This window comes from Echiichthys vipera (genome assembly GCF_963691815.1).
Source record: "Echiichthys vipera genome assembly, chromosome: 5".
NCBI lineage: Eukaryota > Metazoa > Chordata > Actinopteri > Perciformes > Trachinidae > Echiichthys > Echiichthys vipera.
In genome coordinates, this window is record NC_139830.1 from 17,735,310 (window position 1) to 17,746,998 (window position 11,689).

At 43.9% G+C, this 11,689-nt stretch overlaps 1 protein-coding gene across 1 annotated transcript; it reads left to right on the forward strand.

Annotated features, from left to right (window-relative positions):
* The first annotated feature begins 990 nt into the window (after nucleotides 1-990).
* bmp16 (bone morphogenetic protein 16) lies at nucleotides 991-9,867 on the forward strand. Its single transcript, XM_083914638.1, has 3 exons — nucleotides 991-1,283; nucleotides 5,935-6,311; nucleotides 7,473-9,867. The coding sequence occupies exons 2-3, from the start codon at nucleotides 5,942-5,944 to the stop codon at nucleotides 8,543-8,545; spliced, it is 1,443 nt and encodes a 480-aa protein (XP_083770764.1). The 5' UTR covers nucleotides 991-1,283; nucleotides 5,935-5,941; the 3' UTR covers nucleotides 8,546-9,867.
* Nucleotides 9,868-11,689: the final 1,822 nt, after the last annotated feature.

Sequence of the window (11,689 nt, forward strand, 5' to 3'; positions counted from 1 at the left end):
GCCAACGACAAGCAGCAGGTGAGTTTATTAATAGAGGAATTTTGAGAAATAATAAGTCTGCTTCTGTGTGCTGACCTCTGGGTTATCTGACACAGGTATGCATGTGCGTATGTGCGTATGTGCGTATGTGCGTATGTGTGTGTGTGTGTGTGTGTGTGTGTGTGTGTGTGTGTGTGTGTGTGTGTGTGTGTGTGTGTGTGTGTGTGTAAAAGTGTAAAAGTGTAAAAGTGTATTTGCATGTGTGTTTGAGTACATACTTGTCCTTTTGATTGGTTTGGTTTTAGTGGGAATATTTCTACCCATGCTTAATTGCTTTTATGTGTCTGTACGTGTGTGTGTGTGTGTGTGTGTGTGTGTGTGTGTGTGTGTGTGTGTGTGTGTGTGTGTGTGTGTAGAGATAGCAGGCTGGAAGTGTACTAGGGCCAGTCCTAGTGACATCACTATCTGGGCGGATCTTAGCGACAAGTCATTTACAGTTAAACTGAGTTTACCAGCTGGGCACTTAGTATAGCTTAGAAAAAAAGCTAAAAGAAGTGTGTGTGTGTGTGTGTGTGTGTGTGTGTGTGTGTGTGTGTGTGTGTGTGTGTGTGTGTGTGTGTGTGTGTGTGTGTGTGTGCGCGTGTGTGTGCGTGTGTGTGTGTGTGTGTGTGTGTGTGTGTGTGTGTGTGTGTGTGTGTGTGTGTGTAACAGAGAAATAGAAAGAGACAGAGAGAGAGAGAGAGAGAGAGAGAGAGAGGGGGAAAAAAGGGGAGGAGATACAAAAGGGAGGAACAGAGTGAAAAGGAGGGGAGAGACATAGTAAGAAGGTTTAGAAAGAGGGAGTTGTTGCCAGTGATACAGTACAGACAGACAGACACAAGTCAGTCTCTTCCTCCAGCTTCCATGCACAGTGGCGACACCAGTGTGTTTTAAACATCAAGTGCAGGCAACAGAGAAAGGGAGTTGCCTACTCGCAGAGGTCAGGCAGACAGGCAGACAGAGGGGAAGCCGGTGGATGTTTTTAAGAGTTTGCTTATCTGACACTGACAACAGGATGAGAAGCTAAGCGAGGGAGCAGAGAGGGGAGAAAAACATGGACAGAGCAGCTTTACCTACAGCCTGTTTACATATGAGACATAGAAGTGACAGGCACTGGTTACCTTGAGAGACCTAAAAAGAGGAAGAGGTAAATAGTCCACTTTTATCCATTCTGTCCAAAGGAGCGGGAGCGAGAGCCGAGGGATCGTAACACTGGAGCTCAAGGATAAACCATGGACTCTGCATACATCCCACCACACCTGGACGTGAGTACTACATCCCTTTCACACACAGACAGACACACACATACTGTATACACATCTGTCTGTCTGTCAAGCCACAGGCCACAGGAACTGTGCTGCTGAAGCCATTAGTCACTCTGGGGAACAACACACACACACACACACACACACACACACTCATGCACATGCATACACTGCTGGCACACTGTGTTGCTCAATCAAAATCTTGTCCAGTGAGCAACTTGTCCAAGAATAATGCACCCATTATGAGTTCAAAGAGCATAACGTAACTCACCACCGCTGCAACATACACAGTATGAATTGGCCCTCAGTGTTAACGCTCAGCAGCTTTAATGTGAAAAGCAGAGGTGTGTTTTTGTTCAGTATTTCACATTGGCTTAGCTGTCAGACACACGACAAGAAGCGGTCTCTGAGCTTTCAGCAGTCACGGGTTAGATATGTCAGTGTTTCCATTGATGCTTGCAGTGTTGTGCCTCAGCGGGGCCTTCTGTTAACCACAATGCACACGTGACACTGAGTCCTCCGGGCATCTCAAGCCGAGACAAAGGAGGAGATACTGAGGGAAAAAGGAGCATGAGGATGAAAGTTGTAAATACGTGACGACCTGTTGATGCTCACACAAATGAGATTAATGCCAAAACAAAGCAGTTGTGTGTGTGCGTGCGTGCATGCGTGCATGCGTGTGTGTGTGTGTGTGTGTGTGTGTGTGTGTGTGTGTGTTTTCCAACCACTCTCACATATTTACAGCCCAGCTTCTCCAAAGTTCTACGTCTTGGCGTGCGTCTCTGCGTACGTGTTAGTGCTCACTCTGGCTGGCAGTTGGCATGTGTTTAAACCCCTCTACTGTTCTTAGCATTGACAAAAGTGTGTGTCCGCATGTGTGTTTGACGTCTGGGTCATTAGCCAGCTAATCGGTCCAGCTGGGATGAATTAAAGAGCTGTTCTAATACAGTCCAATAAAACCACACAACAGCCTACCTGGAATATTGTTCTAATGATTTCATCTGTTACACCTCAGAGAGCAGAACCACAACTTCACTTTCATCCCCCAATTATATATTAACTCCACAGCTCAAAGTCGTGCATTAATGACTAGTTAAGCATGAGGGGTATTGTGCAGTCATAACTTCAGTTAATTATACAGACCATGGCATGCATACTCAGTTTATATGTCACAGTTGCAAGTGGAAAAAGAACAGCCGTGAATACAGATGTATCCTCAGAAGTGTTCTCATGTGTGCATTTGTACACTGTACATCACATTTGGGCTGAGGAAGCTGTCTGACATGACATATTTCAGAGTATTTGAGTAATCTCAGAGAGAGAAAATTAACCCTGCGGCGTGAAGCTGCATGTATCGAGTTCTGAAAGAACGAGACGGCAGCATAGAAAAATGAGAGCTGGAAGGGGGGGGGGGATCAGGGAGAATGAGAGGAGGAATTTGGGAAAAGAAACACGGGAAGAACAACAGGAAGAGAAAGTTGAGGGACCCGGCGTAACATGAAGACAGCGGCGGTGGATAAATCAGCCGGCTGCGGTGACACTCCGGCCCTCTGGCCCAGCAACAGTCCGCCGCACTCTTCCGCAAAAACACCATTCATTTAAGGCCTAGGAAAAAAGAGCAACATTAATGGGAGAAGAGGAAAGGGAGAGAGGAAGATGGGGAATGGGAAGCTGATGGAGAGAAGCACAAAAACAGATATTGTTAACCAGAAAGAACAAGAGAAAGGCAGAAAAATATGGCAGAGAGGGAAATTGATGGACGAATCAAGAGAGAGGAAGGGGGAAACAGAAAAGAGAAGAGCAGTTACATATTGTATGACAGCACAGAGCACGAAACAAAAGGACAAAGTTCAAGGAATGCAAAGAGGAAGGAGGAAGGGGAAAGGGAGCAGGGTTTGAAATAAACAGATAAAAAGAGAGGCAGCTAGATAGAAACACAACAAAAGCAGGAGTTAGAAACGGATGTCAGAGGTCAGAGGTTTTAATCAGCGAGTTCAGAAAGACACGGGGCAGGCCGGAGACGACACCCGCCTGCCGCACGCCAGGGTCACGCCACTGTCTGAGGTCATGTCACGTCTAATATGTCTAAAAGGCCCAGCTCATGCATGCACAAAGGGAGAAGATGCACAAGCGCTGCTGATGAGGCCCCAACCTCATCCCAAACCGCATCTGACCTCATCCAGGACCCATTCCTCATACGGCTCTTCTCCTTTATCCCCTCAAGAACATCTGATTACTCCACGTGCAGAGCAGCAGGGAGAGTGAGATATAAAAGCAGGAACTGGGGGGATAATCATACAAATGTCAGTTTTTCCAGCTAACTAGAATGAGTCGACATCAGGACGTGACACATAAAGATGCTAAATTAGGCATGGATCCTCTTTGCACAGTTTAAATTAGAACCAGTCATAACACAGACACCCAAGGAGAACAGAGCGGCTGTATCTATGTCAAAGTGATGTAGTCCTTGTTTCTCTGCCTCACACAGGCTGCAACACACCCTGTTGGGTGACGACTGGACCTTTGAACCTCAGAGTCACCTGGGTGGGTTTGTAGTAAGGAAAGTACAGAGAGAGGTGGTGTTGTTGTCCTTAATCTGCTTTACAAGCCTCCAAAGTATATGGGAGAGGCTGTCCGGCAGAGTGTCTAATCTGTAATTGTCCTCTGCTTCGTTGCCTCAGGTGTAACAGCCCTGGGTGGGGCCATGAGAGTTTAATGGATAGCCAGCAACAATCCCACGCTTGGAGGTGGTTTATTTTCCCAGGCCTGCCCTTTGAACCGCGGACCACACGAACAACTCACAATGCATAAAAATATACACACCTTCACACCTGTGACCTCCTTTTAACCCTTTTTCTGACAGTGTGGTGAGATTAGCGGTCATTACAGTATCATTATGTGTTCGCTCAGCCGTAAACACCTCTGTTATCTCGCTGTAGAGGGCTTAATCAATTCTCTGTCCCTCAGAGAGATGAGATAAGGCGATAGAGGAGAGAGATATATGCGAGAGTTCGGACAAGGAAATAGATAACTGCAAACTTAGAGCTCTTCGAGTAAGCGATAGACAGGTGCACACTCGTTTGAAAATGGATCATTTATCCTCTTAATGGGTATAATTCAACTATATTCTACTGTGTTGTGTCACACTTAAGTTAATTTGCTGTTTATATTCTCTTTTCTTTGACTGGTCAACTGCAGTTTCTCTGACCCTTTTACACCTCACCTCGACCTCTTCATGTCAAGAGGGCCATTAACTTGCCGGTTTCTAATTACTGGCTCAGTTATTATTAACACCTGCACTACAGAGGCCAGGTCGTAGTGATAATTGCCTGACCCCCTATTTGTAGTCATGTTCCCACACAGAGAGAGTAGTCATGGGGAGAGAGAGATAAGCTGATCGCTTGTTTTAAGTCTGCCGAAAGGGGTTTTTACACAGTTATGTTCAGTTGGCATTGTTGTGGCATCTGTTGGGTTTCATTCATTTGATCATCGAGTGAATGAAGCAGGTATTGGTTTGAATGTAGGAAGGAGGGGTATCATCATTGTGACATTTCTGCATTAGTACAAATCGTCCTATCTTGGGAAGAACCCACAGAAGGAATTTTTTAGGTAAGCAAAAGAGGTTTGAGAGCACCCAACGTGCAAACCACAAAGGTTGCATATTTGAGCACGTCAAATCAAAAACATACTAATTGGTTGAGCAGATGGATTGCAGATTGCATGACATTATCACTGCATGCACTTTTCAGTATCAGGCCATTATCATCATGTATTCTGTAATTTGTTTTCTGCACAAGACACTAATGAAACCAGACGGTCATTCTCTGGTGTCTCCTTTGTTTTCACTTTTATCACACTGATGCTACAGTGCATGTAATTATGTGGCAAATACATTTGCACATATTGGGGAACTTTAAATCAGAATTTAATATGAGCTGCTTGAACATAATTCCTTGAGGGCTCTGAGGGTTCGGTGAGGATTTGTTTAGATGCTGTAATTTAGCTTTCAATTTAATTACTCCCTTAAATTAAAAGCTTTTCTGTCTTCTTCACTCACACAGATACAGTTAAAGAAAGATGCTGAATGTTGTAAAATTCTCCGTGGTTTGAAAAAAAGGGAGAAGAACAAATAGTTATCTATCATTGTGACTGGCATCTACAGCTCCATTACATGTCACTAGAGTCCACAGCCTTTGATTAATGTCAGATGTCTTTCATTTACAACACTCATCTCTTTCACACACAAACGTGCACCATGATTAAATTACAGACTGTTTAATTACTCCTGCTTAGGTGTCCTAGGAGAGAGGTTGGGGAGTAAGAAAAATGCCATAAATTAACAGAGAAAAAAGTGCCATGGTTTCCACAGCCAGGAGTAACAAGTAAACAACTTCATATGGATATGTGGACAGTCAATTTCTTGAACATATGCCACATGAAGGCTGAAGGCTAATGAGAAACTAGTGTGTCCAGGAAGGAGAAGACATAAGCATGATATACAGAGTCCAGGAGCAATCTCTTTTGCAAACTTCATATTGTGCTCGAACATGTGAATTCAAAAACATTGATGTTTAGATTGCTAAACTTTTCTACTCACCACTTCCTCTTTTCTTTTCTCCCCCACACCTGTCCTCCCATCATCTCCCTCCAGGTCCACCATGTTCCCTGCTAACCTCCTGCTCCTCATGGTCCTGCTGCTACCTCAAGCCTCGTCTGGTCGCCAGGGTGGAGACACCAGCAAGTTCGACCATGGCAGGGTGTCCCCTGTGCCTTTCTCCTTGTCACCCCCACCAGCTGGTTCCCTCATCCTGGAGCCCAGTCTGGCTCAAACAATCCAGAATCTCCTCCTGAGCCGGCTGGGCCTGAAGTCGCAGCCTGACCCTCGGCCTGGAGTCCCAGTGCCTGGATACCTCCTGGATCTTTACCGCTTCCACCAGCAGCAGTACCATCTAGTGGAAGACCCTTCGTTTAGTTTCCCCAGCCAGCACATCCAGCAGGCTAACACCGTACGCAGCTTTCACCACAATGGTAAGCTCACAGCAGCATTATGACAACATGCCTTCAACCTATTTTATTGCAATACAATTAAAGTATTTGAATTGTAATTGTTTGGCCTTTGAACTTTTGTTTCAGAGAAGCTGTTCATGTGTTCTGTGAAATTATTTTATTAATCACAGGCAAAGTATAAAGATCCTATTTATGACAGTGCCAGGTGTTTGTTGTGACACACCATTTAACAATCTAAACACTAAGATCCATCTGTGCGTTTAGTTAACATGAGTTGGCAGCTGTGGCTCAGAGAGTAGTAGAGGTCTCCTGTGTACTACAGGGTTTGTGTTTGAATGTGTTTTGAATGATTAGATTAGATGATGGGCAGGTATCCGCTACCATCAGTGTGTGAATGTGACAAGTAAAAGAACCTTGAATGGTCAGAAGACTAGAAAGGCACCATTTAAAGTCCACTTACCATTAACCATTACAATCCGAAAGTCTTCTTTCAAAACTTAAGCGCATGAGAGCATACTTAGAAAAACATGAATCTGCACTACAGTTCTGAGAACTTGGCATAACCTAGGGGCCCCGTGTTAGTCACCTCATACATGACATGGGGATAATAAACTAACATGATGAAGCTCTTGAAACTAGATTTTGATGCAGATTTTGAATCACTCGATGCATGCTGGTGTAATAATGAATAATGGTTTATTGCTTAAGAGCCTCCAGGCCAAGTGCACCTTTTACTTCCTTCAATTTAAAGTACCAACACATCTAGGTACCAATCACTGCCTGTAGCTGTTCAATTTATTAAATATCTTCTAGCAAATGGTAAAAGTTGGAACTTACAGTGTCACTTATTTAATAACTTATTTGCTAATATTAGTAGATATTGGTAGATCTTTCAAGACAGATCTGGCAAATGACAATCTGAGTACCGTATTTTTCGGATTATAAGTCGCAGTTTTTTTCATAGTTTGGCCGGGGGTGCGACTTATACTCTGGAGCGACTTATGTGTGAAATTATTAACACATTACCGTAAAATATCAAATAATAGCCCGTTAATCCAAAAAATACGGTAATGTACAGTAGCCAGCATTGGTTTGTGTCTTGTTGGATGTTAATAAAACCTTTGTAAGTTCAAAACACACTAAACCTCCATACCCCCTTGTCTCTCTTCCTCTTTCTCTCAGAGCCTCTTGGAGACGATCCCATAGCTGAAGATCTTAAGAGGATTCACATCTCCTTCAATGTTTCCTCCATCCCTCCGGATGAGAGGGTGCTCTCCGCTGAGCTTCGGCTCCTCCGCGGTGACAAAGCCTCCCTGGGTCCTGGAGCCCACAGACTAAACCTATACCTCACTGACCATCATAAGGACCCTGAGCCCAACCTGCTGGAAACAAGGTTACTGACCACTGGTCTCCACAGTCATAAAACAAGTGGTTTCTGGGAGGCTTTTAGCCTAAATTCAGAGTTCCTCGATAAGGCCCTTGCTGGGACTGGCACTTTGGGCTTCCTCCTGGAGATCAGACCTGAGAACAGCACCACCTCGCTCCCTGACCAGAGTCTGTCCTCTGCTGAAGGTGAGGAGGAGGCAGAGAAACTCAAACAAGGACACCTGAGGGTATGCAGGTCTGCGGGTCAGGATGAGCACAGCTGGGCCCAGGAGAGACCCCTCTTGGTGACTTATAGTCATGATGGGCGTGGAGAGCCCTTAGTCAAACATGGCAGGAGGACCCCTAGTGGAGGACAGAGGATGAGAGGGAGAAAAGGGTCAAAAGAGAGGACCAGGAGCAGCAAGGGCCGCAATAGGGATCAAGCTTTGGGGAGGGCTAAAAAAACAGGGTATACAGTACCGGGGTGGGGGAATGATAAAGGAGGGTTCAGTTGGAGCGAACGTGGAAGGGTAAAAAGAAATGGTGGTCGTGCTGCAAAACTGAAACGCCTTTCCCGTAACAGATGCCGCCGTCATCCTCTGTATGTAGATTTCAACGATGTGGGCTGGCACAAGTGGATCATTGCACCCGGCGGCTACGACGCTTTCTTCTGCCTGGGAGAGTGTCGCTTTCCTCTGGCCGACCACATGAACTCCTCTAGTCACGCCATGGTGCAAACTCTGGTAAACTCTGTGAATGGAGCAGTGCCACGGGCTTGCTGCGTCCCCACCTCCCTCAGCCCCATAGCCCTGCTCTACCTGGACCCTCAAGACCGAGTGGTGCTGAAGAATTACCAGGACATGGTGGTGGAGGGCTGCGGCTGCCGGTAGTGAGCTGGAGAACTCGCCCAGAGAAAGCCAGACCTGGACGGAGGAGCCTCAAGGGAATAGAAGAGAGACATAAGCATGAAAAGGCAGATGGTGGGAAGAGGAGACTGTGGAAGCCAGCTAACTGCAAACAGACATGGAGACTGATAGAGACAAATGTAACAGCTTAAGGAGGATGAGTGGCAATGAGGGAGATAAGGGAATGGATATAGCAGCTAAATCTTCATTACCAGGAGCAAGAAAAGGGTCAAATACAGACAGAGAAAGAAAAAGAGTGAGAGAAAACAGACATAACCTGCCACATGGCAGGATAAATGATTAGACAATAAGGCAGAGGAAGCAGAAATATTGTCAAAAGAGGTAAACTGCCAGGAATTTCTTTATACTTTTGCCCATTTAGCAATGATGCAGCTGTTTACACCATCATCCGACAGGCAACTTGTTCTCTCACAAGAAGCCAGCGCTTTAACATCAGATGTCTGTTATATATCCCAATGCTTGCCACTCATCTTAACTCTCACACAACTATCTGACAGGCACACACATGTGTGTGTACAGCAGTGGACAAACACTTTAGGCTCTGGAGCAGAATCCTGTAACTCCCAGATAAACTTCCTGATGATCAACAGCATTACCATTACGACGGTGTCACTAGCACGACATCTAAATGTGGTGAGACAGTGTTGTTTCTGCAGTATTTGAATCAAGAAGTAGGGTGCATCTGTTTTTGATGAACATTAATATAACGACAGACTGTCCTTACAAGCACCCCTACATCACAAGCTATTTAAAAACGACAACAATAATGCTGAGAAACTATTATGCTATTGTTTGAATGTACTACTATCATTATTATTTAAAAAAGAGACTTTTTTGTACAGTTCTTTTGCAGACATGAATGAAACTCAAAGTGATGGTCGTCTTGTGATTATACATAATTCCACTGAATGGCAATTCTAACTTAAAAGACACATTATGTATTTAAATAGCAGCAATATGGTGTATTTAATCTTGAAAATATTTAAGATACCTGCACTCAACAGAGCCTACGGCAAACTGAAAGCCTGAAATCCAAATGAAGTAGGTTATGGTAGCTTTACATCTATACAAATGTTCAGTGTATTAAATCAAGTCAGTCTGTGTTATTTCAACTTCCCACCTAATTATTGCACACATTTTGGTGTCCTACACATGATAGCAGACGTAAGTGGTGTTGCCTTTAAAAGCTCAACTAACAAGTCAATTGAAAGCTCTGTGTATTGTAGCTACTGAAGTGTGTAACAGCAGGTGTCTTTGCTAGTTGTGTCTGCATGTGTCAAGAAAAAAAAGGAGGACTGACATTAAAACTGGGACTTTAGTGCCTTTCAAACAGGGGCTTTAAAAGTGTTCTCTGCCGAGCTTCGTAATTGTTTTTCAGTGTCGCATTTTTCTCTCTAAATGGAAACATTTAAGCAACAGCTTGTAAAATGTTTGACAATATACCTCTAATAAACAAAGCAAACAGCCGAACTGTCACGTGACTTTTGTTTTGCATTAACCATTTTTTCCTTTTTGTAAGTTTCTGGGGTGTGCATTAAAAAAGTCATATAAAGTGTACATTTTTCTTCATGTTCAGGAGGAAAAAATGTACACCAGAAGTCACACGGAGATACTCAACTGTACTCAAACTGTAGCAAAGAAGTAGAATTTGAATTCTTGCATCAAAACAGCTGTGAGGTTTAAATGTAAGGGGAAATGTCTTATCTCTGCTGCTCAACCTTCCTGACAAAACCAGTGAACCACTTTATCACTACCTGTGAACAGTGCGCACATGTTTTTGATCCGGCATATTACATGTGGAGACAGACGGACAGAAAGAAATGGTATGTTGGAAATAAAACGCAGGAGCAAAAGTTTCCACACTTGGCTGCAGGTCATTCCTCAATGTAGGGGTCAGACCAACCCAACAGACCCAACCTCTGCAGCCACCACCAGATTTGATCGGCAGCAGGTGATGAGAGGCCCATAACCTGTAAGGGGAATGGTTTGATTTGATTTGCGCAAGGTAGAGAGCAGAAATAAGTACTTTACGTAATCCATTCACATCCGACAAGCAGGGACAGAAACTGAGATGCTACATTAGAATCTGTCAATATTCAACATTATGGCATTGATTGAATGTGCATCATATCGGTGTGTGTATTCTGGTGTATGTGTTACTCAACGCTAACTGTAGTTTGATGTACATGTTTTCAGATATATTATGTGTACACTGTAAAAAACTTCAAGTAAAATCTCTTAAAAAGTTGGTGAATTATTAACTCTCTGCATACCAGTCAGGGCCCTTGTGAGGGCAGGGCCCATTTCAATTGAACTGGGTGAAACATAGCTAGGCCGCTACTGTTTTACAACTCCTGAATTTTCATGAAGTTTGGTGAGATTTTGAAAATGATAAAGCCCCCAAAAAGGATATTAATTGGAGTGAATAATAATAATAAATGGAGCAAATAGAACAGGGCCTTCGCTGGCCCGACATTGTCAGAGTTCAGGCCCTAAAAATAACAGTAGAGCAAATAAAGTGAAGTGAAACGCCCAGCACACAAAGCTTGCTCCAAAACCAGAGTGAATCTGGGATTGGCTTTCACTCTGTGTTTACAGCTGTTGTGTTTACAATCCTCAACTGACAAATACTCACTTTACTATATAACTACTTCCCAGGAATATCTCACTTCTTCCCAGGATTGGACTGCAGATAATAGCTCATAAAATGCTGTTTATGCTAACCTTATAGTTTCCTTCTTCCATATTCATTGGAAAATGTGGTGGTAGATCAACACATCTTCTTAAGGTACATTAACTTTTAGGTGGTTGTAACACCAGGTCTGCAGTGGATATCCACTTTGTACTGTACTCTGATTTTGGAATGGAGGCCTTATTGAACGGTCTTCATAGTTTTTGTTTAGGGATTTCTAACTCTTTCATTTTATATACAATCTGTCAGACATCTGGACAGTAGGCTGCAATTTTAGCATGAAACGGATCTGGCTGCATACAGCTGGAACTCCCTAAATGTCCTTCCCCTGCATATTTCACCTCTCAACGCTGGTAGTTGAGGTGTGTATGTGTGTGTGTGTGTGTGTGTGTGTGTGTGTGTGTGTGTGTGTGTGT

Coding starts and splice junctions, on each gene's coding strand:
- bmp16 (XM_083914638.1), top strand. CDS start 5,942: ATGTTCCCTGCTAACCTCCTGCTCCTCATGGTCCTGCTGCTACCTCAA. Junction 6,312..7,472: donor ACGCAGCTTTCACCACAATG/GTAAGCTCACAG, acceptor TCTTTCTCTCAG/AGCCTCTTGGAGACGATCCC.